At 35.3% G+C, this 27007-nt stretch overlaps 1 protein-coding gene across 7 annotated transcripts in view; it reads right to left on the reverse strand.

The window, feature by feature from the left end:
- Rbp6 (RNA-binding protein 6) overlaps window positions 1-27007 on the reverse strand; it is a 404056-nt gene that overhangs the window by 26498 nt on the left and 350551 nt on the right. For all 7 annotated transcript variants that reach the window (XM_089699035.1, XM_089699037.1, XM_089699038.1 and 4 more), the window contains one exon: window positions 4648-4730. In XM_089699035.1, coding sequence (XP_089555161.1) covers window positions 4648-4730 — 83 coding nt within the window. The remainder of the gene's footprint in view (window positions 1-4647; window positions 4731-27007) is intronic.

Raw genomic sequence — 27007 nt, forward strand, 5'->3', positions numbered from 1 at the left:
TACAGCGAAGGAAACATCATCTGATTTTCCGGATTTCGGATTTTCTTGTTGCGACCGCAATCTAGCTCTTATGTTACATGAAATGTTTTTTCTTATCGACGCTTTGTTCTGCACGCGTTGGGGTGAGGTTTGTTTTCCTTCTTAAGTGAGAATACATAGTATCTATCTTTACTCGACACAAATTACTGTATATACTTCCTTATGTCAGCGCTGATTGGTTGTTTTGAGTCTGTAGCAGAGCGTGAAAAGATAAGCAGATCCGAAGTGTAATAGCGATACTGACAAGGGTGCCCAATCCGCCTAAGACCAGTCAGTTAAGACGCTAAGAGAAATGGCGATCGAGGATCTCAACATTTAAGTGGCAGTTTCAAATGTGCCTACTTTTAGTGTTATTTCCTAAACGGAAACCATTTGTTTGCCTCATGTACGATCGAGGAGAAAAATGTACGCAATACTCGAAATGGTTTCGCAGAAGTGTTTATGCGATTGCTTGAAGGAAAGTGCACTTTTATATCATTGCTCACATCTCCACGCTTTGCAGATGGAAAACAAATTGTCGTATACACTTCCAATGTCGGTATTATACCTCTATGTGAGAAATCTTAATGTTCTTCAAAATAAAAGATAAACGTTAAGTTTCTGCTTTTTCATATTATTTGGATATACATGTATTTCATTGTATTTGATAAAATCAAACTCAAAAAACAATAGTCATAATGAATCAAGGGTTTGGCATATTGAAAATTGCTTTGTAGCGAAAACTACGTCTAACACAATAAGGAGAAAGATTCAATTCGTTAATTGTTAATTCGATTCTAACACTCAAACAGTACCTTGTATCAAAATAATGTGCAAGTATATATACAGGTAGGACTCAGGTGACAAGCGAGCTCGGCTGCTTAACTCCTCAGAAAATGATGTTAGTAGGCGGGGACTAAAACTGAACTATATTTACACACTTTGCGGCGCGTCGTTGCTTTGTTGTTAAAATTCATGGTAAGCGGAAGCAATTAGGGGAGTAATGTGTAAGGACGTAATGGAGTGACGAGAATTTGCTGCGAGCGTTTTAATGGGAGCCAGTATTTATGTTACAAAATGCAACAGTGACTTTCTCTAATTGCGTGCAGAGTTACGAATAGTTTTTAGTCAAAATCTCCAGCATTGTATCTGTAGTACGTGTACTAAATGCTCTGTTGTTAGTTTTTGCATTGTGGATACGTGGAAATTGCAGTTTTTTTCGCCAACGGGAAGTAATCTTCCATTAGACAACAGGATGAAATGTGTATATTAATTGGAATTAAAGATTAACTTATGGAATTTTATTTAATTTTCTGCTATAACCATCGTAATAAATAAATAACACTCAAGGAATTGTAGAGGACTTATGGTTTTGTATACCAACGATTTTACTTTCAGTTGCTTACCCCATTAAATACCCTAAAGCATTATTCAATTAAAAATCAATCATTTTTATATTAACATTTTTATATTGATAACAGTGACATTATAAAAATCGACGTTTAAACGTGTCGGTGATATTAGCTTAACGACCATTTTAATATAAGAGATGACATATTAAATTTACGAGGGTAGCTACTCCGCGTAAACATGACATCACGCCACTGTCTTCTTTATTGCGTATATAAATATAACTATTGGATAGCTTTATGATATACCAGTACAAATTTTTAATGGCTCGGTTGTTTACGATTCGCATATTCTACGTAAATCTTAAACGCGGTGTCGAATGGACGATAAATTCGCGTGTGGCATTCAAAACATTGTATTTACTTCGAATGTTAGTAACTTTATGCCTCAAAATGCTAACGAAAACAATGTAAAAAGGGAATTTACCGTAACATTGATCATTCGCGCCGACACGCGACGGAAAAGGGGAAAAATAATAAGCGATTACTTTCCGTTTTATCCTTCACGCTTCGGAGACGCTTACTGAATTTCTTCCCCGACTAAAATAACTTTGTGTAAGTCAAAATAAATAGCACTATTTTGACAAAGATCACTGCTGTTAAGAACGGCTTTAGTTCATTTTTATCTTTTTGAAACTTCCTTCAGTTTAACTATTTAGCTTGTGAGCTGTGATTCATTTTATGAAGGCTAATATTTGGCTTTTAGTTTATACATAATACGTATTTATATTTTAATATTTTGGACTTATTTATCTCATCATAAAAATGCATAATACCTACTGTGTTCTCAAAATAACAACTATTTTAAAAGGAGACTTCATTCATTGATACAACCCGAAAATTAATATAGCTTCCGGGGACTCGTTTCAAATTTTAATATTTGCTTAAAAGTAGCATGACACACGATGTTAATTATGTGCTCCTTTTTCTAATTAGTCACGTGGATTAGATGTGAGGCTGACGGGTTATTAACGACTGCGACGAATACATTACGTCGCCGCGCGGGAGCGTTCGCTCTTTGCACACCTCTCGTTTCGCACGGAAGCGAACCGTAATTACTCTAAAACACTACCCATTTGTTTGATGTCTTTGTTCGTTGTTTGCTCCACTTAGGGCGTACATCACCCCCGATTCCTTCCACCCGACACATGCAGCGAGATTCGTACAGACATTACTGCAAGAGACAATACAATGGAACAAAAAACTCGCATTAATAATCTGGAATACGCATCGACAGTGTGGGGAGTTCCCTTGTGTCTGCGTAAATATAATAGCAGAGGGCGCTTCAAGTGCGTAGATAATAACTCTAGTAGATGCTATGGGCCTGCGGTGCCAATTTTATAAAACAATAATTTTTCACTCACTTTTTTTGTACTTTGCGGTGAGTTCTTACAGTATATAAGGGAGATATGTAAATAGCTTTGAAGATTATATAACTGATTTTAATAAATAATATTATTTATGTAAAAGCAATTTTCTCGCTTAGAAACCAAATAGAATCCTATCAATTTATTAAATGGCTCACAAAATAGTGGTTGTTCATAATGACCGAATTACCAATATAATTATTAAAGTGCGTATGTGTCGCTTAATTAATAAATTATTAAAAGGTAGCTTTAAACTTTCATGTTTTAAATACTTCATTTAGATTATTATGTTATTTTGTATGATATAAACATAAATGAATGAATATATAAAAGAGCTTTTTATTTATTGAATAAACAGATTTCGGTTGGAATAGTTTTCTATGGCAATTAGAACACTAATTTAAAATGCGTTACAGCAAGGTTTATCGCACAGAATCGCCGTTTTAATCTAGTAAAACGACCTTATTACATATACAGTTAATACGTTAATTTGTAATTTTGTACTCAGTGCTGCACTAATTATACAGTAATTACTTTTATTAACCCTATCAAATACGGCGAACAATTATTTATTTGACGTGAAACATTTTTATTGACCTCCCTAATTTATAGATTGCAACGTGAACGCTGTTATTTATTCTTTTCCCTTTTATTCATTAATCAAACAAGTTTGAAGTTCTAATTATTTCTCAAGTAGCAATTTGAATACAACCTTTACGATATTTACTTTCATTTTCAACCATCAAATTAAAATTATTATTTTAAAATTATTATTCGAACGTAGTTGCAACAGGCTCTTATTCTAGAAAAATCCGTACACAAAATGTAGATGTCACCCGTGAGTCGACAAAGCACGACACTGGATAGACAAAAATCTAAACACAGTAAAATCGAGTTTTACTGGCATTTTATTGGCTCCGTTGGACCGGAGCCAGTAGTTCTTTCACCTCTAATTGATATAGGACCGACTATGTTAAGATACTGTTTTGTTTCGAGATTTACCGTGATTGATGTGTCAATAACAACGATTTCGGGTTCTCTATTCGGCTCGTGCCAAGGAAATGAATGCGTTTTTTGTTTGGTAAGTAGAAACAATATTGAGATAAAGAATTTAAGACATCCAATATGTTTTGAATAAAGAAAAAATATGGAAAAACTCGTTTTCAATCAAACTCTTTGATTGAAAACGAGTAAATTATATACATAAAGCTTTTAAAAGCTATACAACATAAAAAATTTCACGCAATTTCCATATAAATGAGAAACAAAAACTTTAAATAAGATGTGTGTATCTGTTGCGGTAGGCCGTAGATTTAAATATAACAAAATTTATGTTTTTCTCTTGACATTATCATAAAAGCATTTTAACACGGAGTTGGTTAAAAGTCACTAATAAAATTAAAAAAATGTGTGCGTGTACTAGTGTACACACGAAAGAAGTGCAACTTTACAGAAATACGTCGAATCACGCGTGGTAGGGATAAGAAAAAGATGGCGCGTAACGGAAAAATGTCACGCGTAACGAAAAAATGTTACACTAATTTTTTTCCAACCCCGATAAAGAAGTTTCACTTCAAAAAAAAAAACTACAGCAATATGGACCGTGGAAAAAGTATAGTTTGTCGTTCCAAATGATAACAATCTCAATTTTCTATAACATCAATATTAGAAAGAAGAAAAATGGCTGCGATTATTACCCATGGTTGTTTTAGTGGTTGTTTTTCAATCGCGCAAATTCATGGACATCGTTGAATTTCAAAACAAATGTTATTTTAACCTTGAACTAATGAAGAAAAAAACATAATATTTCAACACATAAAGCCTTGGTAGGCAACTCAAACAATATTACTCACCATTTTGTTGTTGATTTCGTGAAAATGTATTTCGCAAACTTTGTCTACTATGTCTTCACTTTGAAACGTGACGAAACCAAAACCTGAAACAATAAAAATTCATGTTAATAATTTACAAACAAATTTTGGAATAAAACATTTGCCAAATTATTTTATGATACTTTCACCAGATTATACGAACTACTTTAGGTAGCTTGTGTTATTTCAGAACTTTCATACAGAACAAAAAAAGATGCTGAAAATACTAGATACTAAATTATTAAACAGGTTTTTTCTAAGATGTTTATAATTCATATTATATTTGTGAGGCAATATAGTTTTACATTTCTGAACAAAGAGAGATATCCCGTGAGTGACGGCTGTGTTACAATCTTTTTTCTTTGTAAAGGTCTCCAATAAGAAATCTAGAAACTTTTTCTCGATATTTCTGTAGCAATCAATGTCGTATGACGTCAGCGACGACAGTAAAAAGGAACAACGTTGTCCGCACTACGGAAAGAGGGGAGAAATCAAATAAAACTGCCTCCCTATTAAAATTTCACATTTTTATTTCTCGTTCCATCAAAGACGTTCAACATAAATTCCAAGATGAAGACAATAAACGTAATTATGGCCAATGATATGAATGTTTTATGAAATAAAAATTTTACATAATATTTCAACCAAAAGTAAAATAGGTTTCGAATATGTGAAATCGCTTTAATGCCGATAAATTATATCCAATACATTTTAAACATGCAATAAAATCATGCTTACGAGTGAAAATTGAATAAGTGGTTAAAGTATCGGCGAGTTTCTCTCGAATATTACTTTTAAACGTCGCAAGACATTCACGTGGCCGATGCAACGACCAACTTCTGATACGCTCCCGTTCCGACTCAAAAGACCGCCAAGTTTTCCTCATGCGATTCATGAGTAACAAATTTGAATTACGTATTCGAAACTCGGAATTGCTTTCCGATATTTACTGAATTCCGAACAACAACTTTTAAGCTTACAATCTGTCACAGAAATAAATCCGTCAAGTTAGCGGGCGACGTGTTTCTGCGAATCACATAATCACCTGACGCTGAAGTTTTCTTTAGCGAAACAAAATGCGACGGAGTATTCCTGCGTGCTAACGATTAAGACACACAACGTGACGTGGCCTTCCCTCCCTGCAAATAGCATTACCCGGCGTTTCCACAAACAGAAGGTGACATCACCGGCAATTATATAAAGCATTTTAACGATTTTACTTACAACGCTTATACGCAATAAATCCGGGACATTTGCCCTACAAACTGATAGCAATGTTGCTATAACAAGATATCTTAAAAGAATAACGCGACCCGTTCCCAAAAACTAGGGCTCACTTGGTATTTCACACGCGACCGAATAGCTTTGCGTAGGAATTGAGGGAAAGATAGTAACATCCCAAAAAGGCAAATAGGGGTTCAGTAGACTTCCATAGATGGTTGGATTTTCTTTATGCATTATAAGGTCGGCTGTATTATGTAGGAAGAAAAATTGTTTCCGCTTTATTGTCTACGCCGTAGACTGCACGGCATGAATGTGATTCGAAACAATGTAAGGGATGCGTGACAAAGTTCATAGTTACATTATAAATAAAATAAATATGGGGGCTTAGATATTTATGTGAGCGGGCTGCGGTGTGTGGAACCGATCCCCCCATACATGCGGGTCTGCAAATGGGATAAAGTAGGAAGTGAGCTACACTATCTGTTCAACTTGTAAAGTTATCTGCGGGCGCGACATTTGCGCAAACACTCGATCGGCCTGCTCGTGGACATAAATAAATTTGCTACAAATACAATGCCGCTTTTATCGGGCGACTATTTTTACTCGCTATGGCTAGTTGATGAATGGAAACACAATACTCTTGTAAGTTCGGAATGAAACGTTAAGAGAATAGAGAGGAATAGCATTGTCACTGACCACGTAAAAAGTTTTGGGTTTCACATCGCCTTTGTGTTGAGCCCGTAAATAAATGGGGCATTTTCGTGAAATTCGTCCGCGTCACTTCTCGTAACAATGGAGAAGATAAATAATCTCTGCGTAAGAAAAGGATTCCGTAAACATAATTATTTGAACTCGCAATTGTTACACAGAAATACGCTAATGAAAGTTTCTCGGAGACGTTCGAGTAATCGACTTTATTTTTCTCGGCTTCAATTAGAGCACCTTTGTTGTTAAGGATATTCTTTAATTAAAATCTGCAGATTACAGCGAATCTACATAGCAAAAGCGTGGGCCATCGATCAACTGCTCGAGTAGGTATTCTTAAACATCGTCCTACACAAGCGAATCATTTTATGTATTAGCAAAATTATTCGGTGCTTTAAATCAAAAGAAAGAAATACATAATTCTATCAAATATATATTCCGAAAGTCTCGTATTTCGTAAGTCACGTTCACACCTGTTATTTTTTTAATATAAGAAATGAAAGATTGAAGTACAGATTATGAATGTGTCTTCGATATCGAATATCAGAGGCATCTGCCGGCGAGTGGGGTTGACAGAGGGAGGCCCCCCGTATCACATCCAGGCCAGTATAATCTGCCCCGCCACTGTATGAAACACCGGCCGGTGGCATTTATGATGCTATAATAACCGTATAAAACGCGACTTATTGTAGGCGCCGATAGCTGACATTATACAAGCGTAGGCCTTCGCTCTGCGACTCTACGAATACTATTTTAAAATGTCAGTATGCTCGTAAATTAAGTGGGTGTAAGTCAGTGGGCGAATTTTTCCACGATGTACAAATAATGGTCCATCGTAGCCGTAACAAGCAAGTTTTCATTAGGAGCTCAACAAGCACTCAGCTGAGCAGCGCTGAAGTTGTCCACTGGCCGCGCCCCGACGTCCAAACTTTTGTTATTGTTTTGCTTCATTATTGTAATACGAAATACGCAGAACCATAATTAAGATATGCTAGGGAATTGTCCCATCTGATGAAATAGTTCGAGAAAAGTTCCAACGAACTCCCTTGACAGGATGTTTGGTTCGTAAATAATTGCCGGATTGCTTCTTCCACCTTCTCTCGATAATAAGTTAATATCGATAGTTATTAGCGCGGAATAGATGGCCGTAAGTAAGAAAAATGGCTCGACGTCGAGGGCTCGCCATTACGTAATGCATTATATTATTCAGTATAGAAGAGACTTTTCTACATCGGTAAGCAAATATGAAAAATATTTCTCGACTGTTCGAAATTAAACTTGCTTCCAAAAACGTAGAAAATATAAGTTCATTTATTACTACATACTACGCCGACTTGACTCCACTCAGACAATAAAGGTCTCATTTTGTCTAGAGCTAGTATGAAAATATTTACACAAGTAGCTGTTTACAATGGGGCGCAGTTCAGCTGTTATGCAAACATCGCAAAAACTTGTGAAGGCATGTTTAGGAATAAGTTCAAACAGTTTATTGGGATTGCTCGAAAAATAATATACGTGCTCGATTCTAAGACAAATATGTGCCGAGAGCCTAATGCATTCGGAGCGAGGTGAAGTCCAAATGCAAACTTTCGGCGAAGAAAATACCGAGTAAAAGCTGTTACAAAAAGAATTGGCTCCTCTTCATTTTCTCTATTGTGAAGTTGAATGGAACACAAACAATCAACTTTCTCGTGGAGTTGATTGTGTGGAGACACCCTTATTGTCTACACTCAGGTAAATAAAGTAGAAACACAATTCGCTCGCTACTTTGTGCGTCGTCGGCTTTCTCAACTTTTAAATTCTCTAACTTCAATCTTATTCTACTTTTCTGGCTCAATTCACGGATTTACCGAGCAAAAAATCACCTTCGTTTCTTACTTTTATATTTAAATTCGCAGAAAACTTATCGGGCTGAAAGAAAATTACGTGTTCGTAAAAATAAATGTATTAAATCTTCAGTGGTACACGTAACGAATAAAATATTAGTCAGGTAACCGTGACGCGGCAACGGCGGAACAATTTATCATCAGCTGAGAACCCTCGTCCAATTGCTTGATGGCAATGCCATAAATATTTACTTTGATAAGATTCTACACTTTTATTTGTAACGTTATTTTACGACACACTTTGGTCTCTTATTACCAGACATCGGAAGCGTGCGTGCGTATTTTTTTACTATCAATAATTTGGGAACAGAGTGCGGAAGTGGCGTGTTACATGGTATTATTGAGGGATTTAACATAAATACGCGATATCATTTTAAAATCTTATATATTTTAGACATGTGTACGCACTACGCAGGTAATATAGATTATATTTTATTAATCGAGATTTAATTGCTTAAGAAACAGGTTCCCATCTGTTATACCTACTCAGTCCCATTAAGGTAACCGAGTAATAATTTAGTTTTCGTATTAATATATAAATTCCTTGACACATTTGTTTCTGACAGGGTTACCGCTTTGCAGGTGCTCTTGTGATAATAAGATCGTTTTGGTGTTGGTTTAGGACGTAGGACGGACTTAAACTAATGGCTGCGTTACTTATTTATCTTACGGGAATATTTCCCTACCCTCGCTAAGTACTTATCCTAATGTAGTTATTGTAGTTTCGCCGAACTTTAATAACAAATTATTTGATATGGGTTTGATTAATTATATTGCGTAACATGTTAATATTGTCTGTGTGTATTAATATATTATGTTGTTAGAATTATTATAATTTCCATATCTTACATAAAAATTTCAAATGAGTTTATTCGAATTGATTGTAAAAAAATTTAAGTTATTGGTATTGTTTACTGTTGTTAGTAATTTGAATTGATATAACAAGTGACATTTATTTAATTTTCATTAGTATCTACTGCATGTTTCTGTTAACTATCGGTTAAATCCTGGTAATTTTGATTGATTCATAAAAAATATAACAACATTTGTTCAACGAAAATATTTAATTATAATACTTAAAATAAAATAATATAAAGAAGGTAGGTTATTAGTTCCATTAGTCAACATTTCTAACACTCAACCGTAACAATTAATAAACAAAATTTGTCACGTATTAATACTTATTAATAAATCAAAGCTTCATTCAATCATATTTTATATGTGATGTGTCGAAAGCAATGTTACAGTATGTTATTTATCGCTAATCAGAGCAATTAGCCGTGTTATCAATTTATCATGTTACATCTGAATGGACATGTGGGTTATACATAATGTCCCTATGTATATTCGATTTCAAATTAATTGTTTCTATATATTTGCTACACTAGAGATAGATGACCGCGCGTATCCTGTTTTGATGCGGGCTTCGTATTGAAATCGTATTTAGTTAGAAAGGTCTATTTATACCCGAATTGTACAGTCAAATTTTATAAATTCTGGTTTTAAATGAAAAGGAATTGTAAAATGAAACTGGACGTCTGCACTAAACTACATATCTTCTTAATATATATAAATCTCGTGTCACAATGTTTGTCCTCAATGGACTCCTAAACCACTTAACCGATTATAATAAAATTCGCACACCATGTGCAGTTCGATCCAACTTGAGAGATAGGATAGTTTAAACATGTAGGTACCACGGGCAAAGCCGGGGCGGACCACTAGTAGATGTATAAAAATGTTTAAAATCTGACTACATTTCCGGAAAATTAAAAAAAAATGTTTTTTATCTTCTGCGAAACGTAGGTGAAGGTAGGGCAAAGCGCCAATAGGTACCTTCTTTTCAAAATGATAATAAAAATAAATGATGATGATGACGAAATTCTTTAATTTTTTTCGTCTTTAATCAGCAACTTTCCTCTGAGAAACGAAGTCACGAACTTCAGTCAGTAAAAATAGCGTAAAACATGTAGGTATATCTTTAAATAAACAAAAGCTATTCAGCAATAAATAATTCAAAGTATTTAAATAGATCAAGACGTTAGAGCTTAAACTTAGTATACTAAGATAATCTAGTATTGCAGTCTATTTCCTTTGTTGAATTTCAAAGAGATTTCTCTTGATTTGTAATCCCTCTTAAGGACATTAGCAGAAAACTAGTGCTTACACTAATGAGGTCCAATTTGACATTACAATGCGGTTCTCATTTCTTTAAGAGAGTATTTCTTTCGTCTTCTGTTAAACTCTAATTGCAGTTTACGAAAATAAAATATTAAATCATTTGTGAAGCTTTTACATCGAATAGTTTGCGTTTGCCCAAAATACAAGCGCAACAGAAATATTTTTGCGTCACATTTTTAAAGGTAACATTTTCGCAAAAATGTTTGAAGCTCGCCTTTCAAGTACGAAGCGATTGCGCGTTGACAAAATTGGTGTGACGTCATTAATATAGTTTGGACCAAGAGTATCGCTATAAACTTGTAGGGAGGCGTAAATCCATTGTATGTATGATTGTTGTGGTCATTCGGAGAGTATCAGATCGCCGCGTGAGCGTCGTAATCCCACGGAAGACGTGCCCGAGACGCGAGCTATGGGATTTGCGAGATCATCTAACGTAACATCAGAATACTCTTGTTACATTGCTCCGCGTTCAATATACTAAGTTTTCATATCCTATAAATGGTTAAATCAATACTGCATTTCTTGGCACGTGTAATGTGTATATCAAATATTTAGTCGCTGACTCGTTTCACCTTGAAGTCAGCTTCGTATCAACTGTCAATATTAACGACACGTTCTATGCCGTTTGAGGTTATTTAATTTCAATGTAGTAAACGGCGGAGAAATATTCATTCAATATTTTATCATTGGTAGAGTTTCTACGCTAAAATGAATACACATTTATAATTAATATAAAACAAATGTAGTTGAAAAAGCTGGCTTGAAGGGTCGTTTGCCATCTGTCTCAGTTTACGAGTGACCAGCCGGTTTATTGCATCGCTTGTTTGCTGAACACTTGAGAGCAGTTTTCGTGCGGATTCTGGCGATATTGTGGTTTACATCTCCATACAAAAATACGGTCTTCTTTCCAGGATTCGTATAGACTGCGATATGTTTAAAGTCGATTTTATTCAGCTCGGTGCTTTGTCCCTTACTCAGATACAAGTGGCGCACAATAAGTGCAGAATGTATTTGCTGTGTGCGATTACGCGGAGCTCGGTATGGATCGCTCTATGCAAACGACTGCTTACATTGTAGGTGCTGGGTATGGCTTCACTTAAATGTAGTATTATGTACTTACTTTTTGCAACACCTCACGTGATGTTTTAAGTCTAGTGTAGAGAGTGAAGCTTTGTATCCTCTTTTTATGAATTGCGATCGTTTTAATAACTGCTTTAGAGTGTTCTTGTGACTCTTTTCAGATGGATTGCGATTTATGATTGTAACATAGTTATTTAATTGAATGTAATTGTTTATTAGATTCGTAAGTTTATTTAATTATAGATCGAAGTAGAAATATAATGAGCTGTTTGATATCGTCTTTCCTTCAATCGATATCTAATTTAAAAGCCATATTAATTAATAAGCACTTTCAGTCTTTCTAAATATGGATTCAACTTCGCGCTATTAAAATGAAGAATAATAAATAATTAAATGGTGACTTTTCGAAATTTGATTGTAAGTTATTACTTTTACAGGTACCAGGTCGCCATAAAGATATAAGAGTCAGTTAACAGACGATGTAAGTGTTGAATGCGAGGTTTTACGGTCGGACTTTGCATAATCTAACAGATGCTGGAACAATAAACCGAAAAAGTCGCTTGGGTATTGTTAACGATTGTTAGAAGATTTTGCTATTCAGATTTGGAACTTAGTAAGCGGGATTACTATAATTTTTGCTGATATAAAGGAGTTTGTGGTTATTATTATGGGACAGGAATATGTGCGGAGATATGAGTCTTTTCCAAAATAGCCATGAAAGCATTTTTATTTTTTTTCGTTATATAATTTCTACAATGATTCGCAATTTAAATGGTGTACAATATTTGTTTAATTATTTCTTACCTCATACAACATAGCTTTTTACAATTGTAATGCATTGTGTTGAATGCATAAAGACTATGAACGATATGAAATCACCCATCAAATCCAATAATATGAAACTTGAGCTATCTTGCGATCCAAGATCCTAGCTTATACAAGGTTTATACGATAACACAGTAAAGGCGTAGAGAGGATTAAGTCGATATCGGCAGTCGAAGACGCTGTGATAGGCCGTCAATCCGAGCCAAGACATTATCGTAAATATTAATGACCACGACAATTACTCTGGAGCTGCTATAACCAGAGATCGGTTGGCCACAGTCTTTGTTCTTCAAGTATCGAAACTGATATGAATGTGAAAGAAACTGGACTTGTTATATTGGTAAGTATGGTCGTGGTAATGTTTGTAAGCAAATTTCTTATAGAAAGAGTAATGACTTCTTTCTTTCTAATGATGTAGGAAATGATAAAGACTACTTATTTGTTAAAGTGTAGGTACGAGTTCGTAATGAAGAGGAAAGCCATAATACAAACTTTTAAACGGCACATTATCTAGATCCATTCATAATTAATATGCTCAATTATTGTTTTATAAAATATTTGAAGTTAATAAAATCAACAAAATAGAAGTATAATTGAAATCTCAACACATTATAACAAAACATAATATTCAAAACCAGCTAACGTATAATCAAAAATTTACACAAATAGTAAACGATGAATATCATATAATAAATTTAGTGCAAAAGGATGCAAGCACAAATTAAATATTCACATTCAAGATCAGTTGTACAGTTTAATTAATGTTGGAAACTTGAAGGAAATTCTCTAAACGTGTACTTACTGGAAACCAGCACAAATAAGCTGCATCATTTTAAATGCAATGAACGGAAATATTATTTCAAAGCTAATATAATATTAAGGAAAACTTGGAGGAAAGGAAATGAGCAGTTCGTTTTCGCTAAGGAGACTACGTATTATATATAAAGACGGCCACTTCTGAGACAATGGACGGAGTAAGTTTCAATATTAATGATGCGCACAGACTGCACACAGAGCCTCAAAGTTTCCAAAGCCTCCATTGATACTCATTAACTATTGATTCATAAGTAATACCCTTTTAATGTAGCCGGCACGAATGGACCGGCCAACTTTTCAAATTTAAATGTGAAGGGGCATCGAATTTTAAAACAGCTTTTAGCTCCACTTTTACATTCTATTACAGTATCATTTATTTTCAAGAAAATGTATTGAAGAACAGTTATTTTAGTGTAGCATTCAAATGTTATGAATCCCTCGGCCCTAAGCCCCTCTTGACATTCTGCAAGTTCCAAGGGAAATCTATAAATTAACAGTAAAAGGTATTGTACAATAATTTGCAGAATACGTTCACAAGTTTTATAACAATAGTTTTTTCGTTTTCACATCAACAAAGACCTTAGAGAACAAAGCTCTATGAATGATCAAATATTTCATAGCCCGTATTTACATTTTATAAGCGAAAGCTAAGCCCAGACGAAATATTTTGGTTGAAAAATAACAAAAAACTTTTTCGTATCGCATAAATAGTGAAGATAAAATATGTCACTGGCTCTGCTGTGCGCTCGGCGAATGTCTGTGAAATATTCAATTTAGGCAATTTCAGTCGTTTTCGTGTAGGTTAGCCACATGCTGAAAGTTGCAAATCAACTATGCCGTAGTTTTCATCCATGATATTTTGTTGAATTTCGTTAGTTTCGCCCATCCAAATGTATGTCGTCTACAATTTTAGAGTCATTAACGGACAACTGTGGCATGTTTGTTTAATTTAATGCTATTTATTATTTGGAATATTCTCGAGTATGAAGCTGTTATCGTTAGCTGTAAAACTTGTTCCTCTTATAAAGCTATTATTGGAAGAAAAACATCATCTATTAATAGATAATTCGTTTACAAAGATTGTTAAGATACCTAAGAAAACTCTTTAATATCTTCTTTTAATAGGATTAATTTAAAATACTTCAGAGGTAGGATGTTTGAAAGCGTTTTACCAAGATAAAGTCAATAATTGTCGAGAATTGTTTGCACGACAGCTACAAGGCTGGCTTACTTAAACGAATTATATTTTTGCCTCCAGAAGTATATAAATGATGGTCCTCAAATAAATGTTAACATGTTTTCAACACACCTAACAACTGTTGCGCGAAATTCATAAATAGGAGCGCATCGATTTTCACTCTGAATCAACTTTATTTCGCGGAGGCTTTTTGAAAGATACAGTGAATGGCTCGTACGTGCCTACATTACCCTATAGGTACTTTTATTCTTTATAGTGTTAGGCTCAATGCATACAATGTAGCTAGGAAAGCGCGCTATAGGTAGTCTTTTGTGCCACCTCTTATCCAAGCTCTTGTAACTCTCAACACGCCGCCCCCAGCTTTCATAATGATGCATCTAGAAAAGTAACACCTGAAATACCAGGCGTGCATTTTTACGGTGTTGTTATTTTCTTCTCATCTGCGGTTAGTAATTAATATTTGAAGCAGGAGGATTTTTGTAAAGAAAAATGTTGGATACCAATTTTAAGCTACTTAAACGAGACTCGCTCGTCAAATATTCATACCGTCGGTGCGGTAAAATAAGATGGTATTCATTTGCCGATACATGAAAATTAATGGCCTGAGCTTCACATGGAAATGCATGGCTATAATAATTTTGTAGCGAATGTCCATCAAAACGGAGTAATATTATGGTGTTGTATGAAATTGTACATTGATTGATAGTTCGGCTTTAGCCACTGAATTACAGCGCAAAACTGATCGTATTTATGTCGTTGCATTTGAAATTCGATAACGCATAATGCTGCGGTATAAGGCTATGAATAAATAATACATTTGCCTAATTGATCTATTGAAATAGCTTTCCAAATATATTTTAGTAATCCACCAATTTCTAGATTAATATTTTAATATACATTTTAATCATTTACATGTGAAATATAAATTTAGGCCTAATAAAGTTGCAGATTTTTTTTAATATGTGTAATGTGTATAACATATTGAAAATATTGTGTCAGTACTTGTTTGCCGTTAATTTATAGACTCATTTGGTACATTACTTTTATTATAACGGGGTAAGATTTTTCGAATGTTGAACTACCTATGTTTTAAAATAGATTTTTAACCGACGTCATATTGCATAGCTTCTATCGCGGGCCTAGAGCGCGGGGACCGAATCCAGAAATTCCGTAACGAAAAAACCTCACGTTCCCCACTCCGACGGGCACGGAGGTGTGGCTTGTAGGCTTGCTATGCAAAAGCTTTCCCGCGGCAGTCCTCGAGTGCCACACGTCTTTTTTTATCATGTTTTCAGCGATAATTAACAAAGGTATCCGAGTAATAAACTTCCAGAAAACGTTGACATTTAAAAGAATTGCAATATTAATACAAAAGAACATAAAAACGAATACTTGCATGATTTCATCTACCTACATTTTGAATCGCAATTAATTTGGTTATAAAGTTTGAATAAGTTAACGAACTAATTATGTTAACTAAATACAGTTTTAAAACACTAAGAATCTTCAATTACGCAGTTATACACGTAATGAAGTTCAAACTTGAGTCAAGTTAAGTCTCATTATGCACACTGACTTAGCTCTCATTAGTGGCAAAGTATTTACAATAAAACTTTTGGAGTTCTGTTAGTTTACTTTGTTTCGGAGCTATCTAAATGCTGAATACAACGCACATGAGATTTGATGATATTTACTTTGTTACTTTATGATAAACTTTATAAAAATATATCATTTTTTACTAGGTGATATTGTAAGTTAGCGGTACATGAGTTTTATTATAATTTTTCTTCTTTTCATTTTTTTATAGACTTAATAAGGAAGTGCATGAAAGAATTGCTGAAAAATAAAATTAAACTCTTTTCAATTGGTATTGACTCTACAATTTTTTTAAAACACTCCTCGTATATGACGTGGAAAGCTTTATCACGAGTTGAATGATTTAAACGATTTAAATATGAAAAATATTTTATCTTTACACGTCAAACTTACGCTTAAATAAATCAATTACCTGTGAATTTAAATAAAGAAATTTGTATGCGACTACACAGCATCGTACTATTTGTAAATAAATACATTTTTTGAAACAATATTTAAAATGGAAAATATTTTTGAATTCATTTTAGTATACATCAAAAGCTACAGTTGCAAAAACATTTTACCATTTTCATATCGATGCTTTGATTTGAGGTTTAAAACGTGAATATTTTAATATTATTACTTTTTTCTCTATTATTTTAAAATATTGCAATTGTACACTTGCACGTTACATAGCAATTTTTAAAAGATTGCCATACATAGTATATAATCTGGTAACATTTAAATTATAATACATTACAGTTTGTTTTAAATGTCGTGTTTTAGAAAATTTGTGTGGAAAGAAAACTAAAGCAAAGATCGCTTTATCTAAAGCAAATCTGTATACTTGTGAATGTTCAAGCAAATATAAGAATTTAATATAAATACAAGCATACGAGGTAGAAAGTGCTCTATTCTGTAGCAGAGTGACATTGCATTCCCCGGTGTTGTATGGTCGTCTTAATAAAGCCCCCAGTGGCCAACTACACAACCTCTTCGTCTTCGTTATACCATTGTTTATCTGTGTAAATAAAAACCCTGTTAACAATATGCTCCTATAGAAATACTCCCCAATAAAGACATTCATTCGAGCACGAAATAAGGACATCTTTTATAATTTCACATCAAAACTATTATATAATGTCGTTTGAGACCGACAACTGAGGTAAATGCTTTATGAATACAAGGAAAACGTTGTCAAATATGTGACAAGTGTGTACTTGATCTCTTGCCTGAAGGAATTATAAACATGTGAAACAATTTTCAGAATTTCTTTGAAATGCTGAATATATCGGAATATCCTTATGATGTCTTCACTCAACATGACAGTAAATTTTTGTTGATACTTTTTGGTAGCTTCCTTTAAAGTACAGCATCGTGTTAACATTATTTTATATTGCATATTTATTGTAACCGTATAAGAAAGAATTTAATATTTCAGTTGTATTTATTTTATTAATGTCAGATGGAGATTACCTATTCAAAGAATGTTATCTTAAAATCAATTCAAAAACTTGAAACAGTTACGCCGCTTTAACTGATTGTAAAACCATCTCTAAACGAATGAAAATCGAATCTCATCCCATTTTGAAACTAGAACGCAATATCATTTGATACATTACATTAATTCAGAGCTAAAAATATTTTTCATTTGAGTACACCGCGCTTGATTGTACCCCACGCGACGTATTTGTTTGCTGTTTAAAGTAAACACTAAAATGATGTTGTACAGCGGAAAATATGACACGACGTCGAAACATGTTTGCGTCGAGTTGCAAACTTTCGTCTTGCATTTGGCAACGGTAAGAAAGTACGAACACGTAAAATTTGGGCGACAATTTGTACTGGGTAACGATTTTAACACGCCTTTCGTTATTAATGTTTTGTTTTGCGTTATTTTGGTAGTGGGAATTAAACTTAGGTACCATGTCTTGTTTATACGATAGATTTATCATAGAAATCATCAGTTTCAGCTACATTTGTTGTGTGTATACAATATCTCCAAACATAATGACAATTTTTGAGAGATTTATCCGCCAATAAACCAAAAATTTCCAGGTAAAGCTTGAATATTTTAATAATACGGTTTACCTATTACTTGAATAGCAATAAATTGTATTTATCCATATTTTTACCGGGTCATTGGCATGCGATGGATGTTCGGATATTGGCTGTAACACATGGCGGCAGTACTCATAAGATTGTTTCTGAGCGTCATATTATGTCGTGTGTTGCGATATTAATATTTAATCTACACAAGTTAATTTATGTGGCGGAATGCCGGGGGTGTATGCTGTGCTAAGCTTGAATAAATTTCGTACTAATACACGCGTAGGACGAGTCGTGATGCGTGCTATACAGGCAATAACCTCAGCCTAATTTTCTCTAATATTACCAGTATAATTAAAAACTTTAAAGCTAAGCAAATCTTCATCATTCTCAAGTTATTCTCACGTATTTAACTGTCAAAACTATTGTTCGTTCAGAGTAAAATAAACGTGGATAAATATACGAAGCAAACAAAGAGCTAAGCGATATTGCCATCAGACATACAGCGGAATCGTCTTGTCATAAAGGAAGAATATGTTTACATGCTCGTCAACAAATCCTCGGCGAGATACCAAATTGTCGCCTCATGCCCGTGGCTACAGACTATTATGAAAACTTGAGACAGGTAGAAGTTTTGCGCAAACAAATTGCACCGCTTTAGCCAAAATAAATATCTTCCCTCGTTCTTTAGTTTACGTCGCGTGGTTTTAAGACTATGTGTGTTAATGAGGCTTAAATTAACTTCTAAAGCTCTTAAATTAATGATACTTAAGCAAAATCTAAATAATACATTTATTGGATAATTTTTTGATATTTTTAGGTAAAATTAAAATAATAATTATCAAATGATTTAAGAAAAATTTACTTGTTGATTATTTTTTCTTACTACAAGTTATGATTTTTTGACTTAAATCCTTTTAAAAGAGCAAAACATTTATGCTCGTAAGGTAATTACGGTCCAGATTATCAATTAATTCTTTTCAAACCGGGCGAACGTTTATTTCAAAGTAAGCTTGTATACAATTATTAAAAGTCATTATCTTAACTCCCCGAGGGCTCGTAATGACTATCTTGACTCAATTATTACCATCCAGAGCCGTAAAGCAATTACTGTAATAGTCCACTTAATACCAACGTCTCCCGTAAATATTACACATAAACTTATTGGTAAATCCTCGTATTTATGTAAATAATTATTTTCCCCTAATTGCAGGCCCAGGATACGGGGTCCCGTTACAACACTAATGAACACAAATGTAATGGATATTTTCTGACCCATCATAATGATATAAATCGTGAACTTTGTTATTCTTGGGGATGAGAGCGAAGATAATCTTCCAGAAACATCCAATTAACTGAAAATAATTTAAATTCTGATTTACGTAGCACGTGCCTAACGTTAGAAATGTTTTTGAACAACAACTGTAATTAAATAGCGGCGGTTAGGTGTCGAGTTGGAGATATGAAGTGTACAAGTAATAAATGACACGATTAATTGTACTTCAGAATAAATTATAGCAGATAATCATCGACAATATGTTCGTTTGAAAGGGCTAAGTCTTATGGGCCCGTAACACGTATAGGTAATTATAGTGCGAAGGAACAATAATTCTGTTCACGCAACTTTGATAGAAGCCGAGCGGAACTGACTCTTCCGGGGCTTTATGCGTATTCCCAAGTGTAATTTAAATACTGATAATACGTACAAATCTACTGCATTCGTTGTTATGCGATGTTGAATCGTTCATAACGAAATATACAAAGGAAAGAAACTTTACGAGGGGCATAGATCTCCTCCTGATGCCGATATTGCGGCAATCCGTCTGTGTAAATCAACAATATGACTTACATTTGCGTGGCAAAACATCTAGATTGCTTCGAATCATTCCGAACGGATCGTGTGCTGAATAAGAAATAAGAAGGATCTTGATAGTTGTTCTGTTTAAGTACTATGGACTCGTAGAAATGCTAAAAAGCACGTTCGCGGGACTAAAACTGAGTTAGGCAAATACTTCTAATCTTTCGCTCGGAGCAAAGTTGCACGCAAGCTTTGTAAACAGGGGCGAGGTGACTTTATTTTGCATCAACTAACTCAACTCGGGCTGGAAATGTGATTACAGCATCGCGACCGCATGCGGAATCCTCGCCACCTTTATTCAACTTTTTCTTAACTCCTACTAGTGGTAACATTGTGAGAGTTCAAAAAAGCAATTTCGCGCTTTTACCGTCCGACGGGCTATGGTAATGCCGCCCCGTCCCGGACCATGGCTCTGTTTAAATTTGTGCAATACTTGTTTCAGAACTGCATTCGTGGGTTTCAGGTACCCTGTACAATGGCACAGGGAGTAGATTGAAAATCTTTGTTTGGATAGCGGATGTAGTTTTAAAGCGCCTTTTAAAGTATCTGAATTCGCGTTGATTCTGTTTGTTTTCATTGAAATTAGTGCGCGTTTCTGCCGCTCCGTTCAGTCGGTGTGAGATTATTTAACGTGGAATATGGGGCGAGCGATATAGCAATGTTAAACTGAAATGATTCTGCAGTAATCTAGCTCGCATAGATATAGCGGTACTAGTCGGACGACCCGGACGGCCCGGTTCCGGACCGGCTTATCATCCTCGATAAGGTCCGCTACATAAGTAGCCTTTACCCCGTACGCTTCCATTAAATTCCAATATTACAGATTTAACTTTATCTAAAGCGCGTTCTAACTAGTTACAGTACAGTATAGGTACAGGTGTACAAAATAAATACTTATTTGCGTATTGGTAGCATTAAATAACACAGTGAGGTTTTAATTTAAATTAAAATTCACCGAGCGTATCGTTAAAGCGTTAATCTGATTTTTATGAAGCGATCGCGCTTAAAGCGAGATAAGTCCGCTTTTCGGAAATTAGTTGGCAACTACAGCGTTATCGAAACTTGTACACGGCTCGATTGGCCCAATCTGTGTAATATTACACAAGTTCTTGATTAAATTTAATAAAACCAAGACGGTTACCTAATTGCGCGGGCGAGTTTCATTAACGACTGTTCGATTTGCACGGAGTTTTGCCTGTTTCCATCGATCTGTCGCTGGAATTTCACCGACACTCGGAATTTTAATTCCATATTAAGGTTTTGGTAGATTGGAAGAGAAATTGGTAATCGGGAGTCGCGCTTAATGAGATCCACGAAGAAGTAATGCGAATCATTAATATAGCGATCCATTTGTGATTGATATAAATCTCATTATTTTCAAGAGTCGTCATTAATTTCTTTTGTGATTGAATATTACAATGTTCGTTAAGTTATTTTTTAATGAGACAAGAGCGCTAACGACGACGAGTAGATGTGTTTCTTGATTAAGGCACTAATCATCAACAAAGTACGCAATCTCAGAAATATCACAAATGAGAAAAAGTATGAAAAAGAACATGTTATACATATTTCATAGAGCTAATATTCATTTAAATTTAAGACAGAGATATTTTTTTTCATATAAATTGATTTCTGTTCAAATTGTGTTTGATGAAAATTGTAGAGCCTACCTAAAACATGTAAATTGGCTTGTAGTACCACGTAAATACAAAAGCAATGATCCGGTAATATTTTAGCACGTTCGAACTTATCACCCGATCACCAAACAAGAGTTTATAACTGTTATTAAGGCTTGCACACCTCGAATAACTCGAATCAGAATCATAACACGAAAGTAGCATGCGGTTATTGTTGATTAAACTTTCCTTAAAGTTTAAGTACTATCCTATTAAATGTATCAGCATTGCAGTTAAACGCTATTGAATTATTATTGAACGATCTATCTTTGCAATTTCGATACGGAAATCTTTTGACGAGTTTAGGTGAGTTTTCTTTAATATACATAATTTATTTTCAAACTAAGTATATACAAAATAATGTTTAGCTGATTAAAATGAAATAATCATGAATGTATAGAATATAGACATATAACATTTTTATCATTTCAGGTTATATTTTCTACAAATTACAAAATATATTCCTCATCAACGGTAGCTATTTTTTATACAGTTCCAAAAAAAAGTCGGATTAAAATCCATGGAAATTCAAACTCATAACTTGACTATTTGAAACAAAATCCGTTTGAAGCTGTAAAAAGCAACACGAATGCAACAGCGTATCGGAAATAAAAGCAGTATTAATTTAATCGAAACTTCTCTTCATTAGTTTCAGTCGTGCGGTTCAGTGGTCAGACAAATAAAAACTGCAAATTTAATGTTTGATCGTAATGACTAAGCAATGAAACGTAGGGATTCAATTGTATGCAACTGTTTGTTACAGGATTTGTAACTGAAATTGAAACGACGATTTTTTTGTAGTTGGAACTTTTACTTTTATACATTCTTTTATTGTTTGTCTATAAGGGTATTTAATATATTTTATACATGCAAGGAATCAAGGAAGATGATATGATTTGTTTTTTTAATGATAATTTTTTTTTAATTTACGTCTAATATGTTATTCTATCCTATCTAAATTATATATCAGTATTTTTCATAGAATGATGGCATGAGAACCCAAGCAGAATATTTTTTTCTATATAAAATTGTTAATTCTAAACGCCGTACTTTAAAAAACCTCTTACAACATTAGACCATTCTTAAATTCACCTCGTAAAGGTTACTCAATTACAAAGTTTCACTAATCGCTTACTAGTACAAAGTTTTATCGTTTAATCTCATGTAAAGTTTTATCAAGAATCGACCGCGGAAGCACGCTTACAAAAACATTTAGCTCCATGTTCTTAGCTGATGGAATATTCTAGAAGAATCAAAAAATAAACCGTCTGCATTATAATAAGCGAACAGATACAGTGTACGTATGTTATAGTGCTCACTAAAGACGAGTGGGCTACCGCGTTCGTTAGCGGGCGCGTGTAGAACGCTCTATCCTACTCAGGCATCTCCTGAAATCTTTTCATTAGGAAGTAATTCAGAGTGCCGGGCACTCTTCCGGTTCATTCCTCCACGTTCGTACGTAGAGTGCTCGTGGCCTCACTGATTCAGGTAAGGCTTTTGTGACAAGATTAAAGAGACGCTCTCTTAGTGACGCTGCCACGTCTTCAGCTAAATTTAGAATAAAGGCTATGGTTCTCAAGAATGTGTGCCACGTTTGGTTTAGCTGTAGCACTGTTAAGTAATTACTTGCATGTGTTTCATTTTAAATTTAATACGACAATACATTTCTGGCTATCCATCAACTTAATAAGTCATTAACGTGATTTAATGTGACGGCATTTAATTTGATATGACGCCGATCATTTATTTGTTACAATGTAAATCTATCTTGTGCACTTTATTTTATGTTTACCATTAATAAGTATAATGATAATATACGGAAGATTTTAATTTACTATCTTTACAATTTCCTATAGATTTTTTTATATTTTAATTTAAGTACGAGTGAACTCAAAATATAGTTTGTTAGTAGGGGTTGAGAGGGAGGTAAGGGCAGACACCTGTGAAGCATCGACACCCCTCTTTTGATATTTCATTTCCAGAGGCGTTATTTTTTGAAAATATAAACATTTCAAATACAGAGAAGTTGTAATATAAAATTGTGAGTACTACAGGAGTCCCTGTTCTGTATCGTTTTAATGATTCCGTTAGAAAAGTTAAAATGAGTATTTCTACATATTTAAAATTTCATATCGGAATCATAATACAATATTTTAACTAAATTGGATAGATTTTCTTGTGTTACGTAAAGGATTCGATAAGATTTCGATACGATAAGTCGTAATTTGTTAAAGTAGGTTCTTTAAAGTGAAAAATCACAGGAAGGTTTAAAATTTAACGGCAACTGCTTGTCCATTGCTGATATCTTTGTGCCAAAATTATCTCGAGAGAAGTCACATTCAAGAATGAATTCAGTCATCTGTATAAAATGTTTGCGAAAATTTCGTAATACATTTTCATGTGCAGAATATTGAATTGAACATTTTATATATTTAAATCTTGTTTGTAGTATTGTAGGCACCTGGTATACGGGGATTTTAATATGATTAGCTAGGTACTATGTGTGTCCCCCCAACGGTCCAGGCCTTGTCGCGGCGGAGGGGCTCAGTAGCTCAGAGTTATGGCCCTCTGAGTGAAGCGAAATTGGACCAGCGAGGGGCTGAACGGCTGGTTTAGAGTCGGGGAGATTCGACCGGCCCGACGGCCAGGGCTAGGTGTGGCCCAGCGGCCGCTGTGTGCGGCGTGGGATGGCGACCAGAGGTCGTGGCTTGGCGGACCCCGTGTCCACTAGGCAAAGGTGGCGCTGAACAGCAGTTGGGGTTGGAAAGCCTCGACTGACCCGACGGCAGAGGTCCTGTTTGTGGGCCAGAGAGGAGCCGGCTTTTATGCGGCGGTGGATGGCGGCCAGAGGTCGCGGCGCGGCGGGCTCGCTGGTTTAGCAAGCCACGCCGTGCAGCGGAGGGCGGGATCCCGACGCGTCATTGTGATGACGCGCGGAGACTCCTGCAGAGAGGTGTGGGGCGGCGGCCACTGTAAAACGGCCGTCTGCCAACTCGTAATCCGGTCCGTGGGGCCGGACCGAGGGCCGCCACCTCTGGTGAGGTGGGGGCTGCGAGGTAATCTCTATAAAAGTGCGCCGGAGGGTCCCCCGACGTGTATTTCACATATCGGAGGACCTTCCAGCGTGCACCCTCCGGCCGGACGGTGATGGGGTCGGGGGTTTGGGGGAACGCGGATGATGGAGCGGGGAAAGATCCATTGTCTGCGCGTTGGTGGCGTAAGCCTTCGTTCCAGCAGCCACCAGCGAGGGGGGTTCTAGTGGTGGGCCTGGAAACGGGCATCTGCTGGGCGGGACACGCGGTAGAGTCGTAACCGTTCCCGCAGTTCCGTCCAAAGCAGCGCGATGGAACAGAGTGGGGTTTTAGTCGGTAGGAATCCGACATAACCACGGCTCCATCCCCGGGAGCCGGGGGTATCTAAGAAGATTTCCCCACTATAAAAAAAAAAAAAAAAAAAAAAAAAAAAAAAAAAAAAAAAAGGTACTATGTGTGTGGTATATTCTTGTATAAGTTACATTTTACACACAAATAGGTAACAAGAACTACGATTTATATCTTATGTTATATTCTATATGTACTTATTATTTTAAGTATTGATTTACAGAACAACAAGCAGACATAAACATTAACGAAACACCGGTTAAACTTTAACGAAAGTCCATAGAATTACGATAAAAAAGGTTTATTTCGCTGACCCCAAAGAAGGGGCAATGCTAAGCACGGATGGACAGTTAAAAGGCTCCCAAGGCGCGCGTGCTCATTTCAGTTCACACAAAATGGTCAATAAATGTAATAATTATCCAAATTGTTTCATTTATTCACCGCAACAACAAACCTTAATGCCACTATAATGGATATTCCGCTTGTAAAGATTTCAGTTTAACTTCACGTAATTGATACATTAATACAACTTACGTTCTGGCTAATTGTACACTTAGATGTTATGTTTATAGCAAGTATTCAATATGTGGTATTGTTTGTGTATTGTAAATTATGATTATACATAAAATTGCGTTATTGCTCTCAATCTCCCTTATAAGTTATAATGACTTTATCTATGACCTTGTAATGACTGGTATTTATAGTGCTGAATTCCCATTTTGTATACTTACTTTTTTTCATGAATTTCAACTGCAAATCAACACTGTTCATTGAACTTTAAACATTATTTCTACCATTAACACACTAATTATCGGTATCTAAATTCTTGACCGCATTACAGATGCTTTGAGGTCAATGCATAAAATTAGTGTAGCGTACGCAGAAAGCGTATCGCACGGATCAATCTTTAGCTTATCAGCGAAGAATCGCGCGTGTGTAAGGATCGTAGCACTGCGTATCGCACGGGGCGATCGCGAGGCGAATGATATTAGCGCCATTCGTCTTTGTCGTACCGTTACCTTATTTGAATAATCGCAGGTGAGAATACGAAATCATTTGCACTTCCGAGATTTAAACTGAGACGCAAATACAAGTACAAACGACCCATCTAGATACCGAAACCTAGCCTCCTCGCGTGACCAAAATAACTCACAGATCTATTTGACAAATAAAACAGGCCAGCACAAAAGGAAGGAAAATAAAAACAGTGAGAATTTTCTCATTACGCCACAAATCAACTGTTAAAGCAAATATTTAAAAAGAGAAAGGAATTCGCAGACTACAAAACGCTCTTCGTCCCTGGCTACTGGGAAACGTGAAATCCGATTTAATTTATTTTTATCGCGGGGCTTTATAATTTCATTTTCGCACTTTCCATTTCGAGAGAACGCCCGCGCCGCGGACTGCCGCTCTATCCGAATGAGATCTCTACGAAATCAGGTACAAAAGAACGATAATGAACGCTCACTGCTTGCTACGTAATCTAAATTATTATACGAGTCGAAATTCTTACTTGGCAGCGAAAGAAATCTACTTTATCTCGGGCACCAGGAGATGTTTAATAAAATTAAAACGTCTGAGTCTGAGGAGGCCCCTTCGATATTTACGGTACAGTATTTCGATTCTAATTTTCTTTCATCTGTAGACGATGTTTTAATGGACTGGTAACTATTAGGGTTCTTGAGAAACGTTATAAACACGATTCATGACTTAAATTGGATAAATTTATTTTAAAGTAGTGTAGTGAATGTTTTGATTTATTGATGAGGAAATACGTAGAATATTTTTCTGTGATTCTTAAAAAATACGGCGCTCACGGGCGGGAGGCTTTACCGCCTGCACGGCGCCGCACATCGATTCCTCCCGCCTTTATACCGATTCTATTTTTC

The sequence above is a fragment of the Colias philodice genome, chromosome 9 (genome assembly GCF_061535455.1).
Source record: "Colias philodice isolate Cphi_HAF_F1 chromosome 9, ilColPhil1 Martin Lab GWU primary, whole genome shotgun sequence".
In the NCBI taxonomy this organism is placed as follows: domain Eukaryota; kingdom Metazoa; phylum Arthropoda; class Insecta; order Lepidoptera; family Pieridae; genus Colias; species Colias philodice.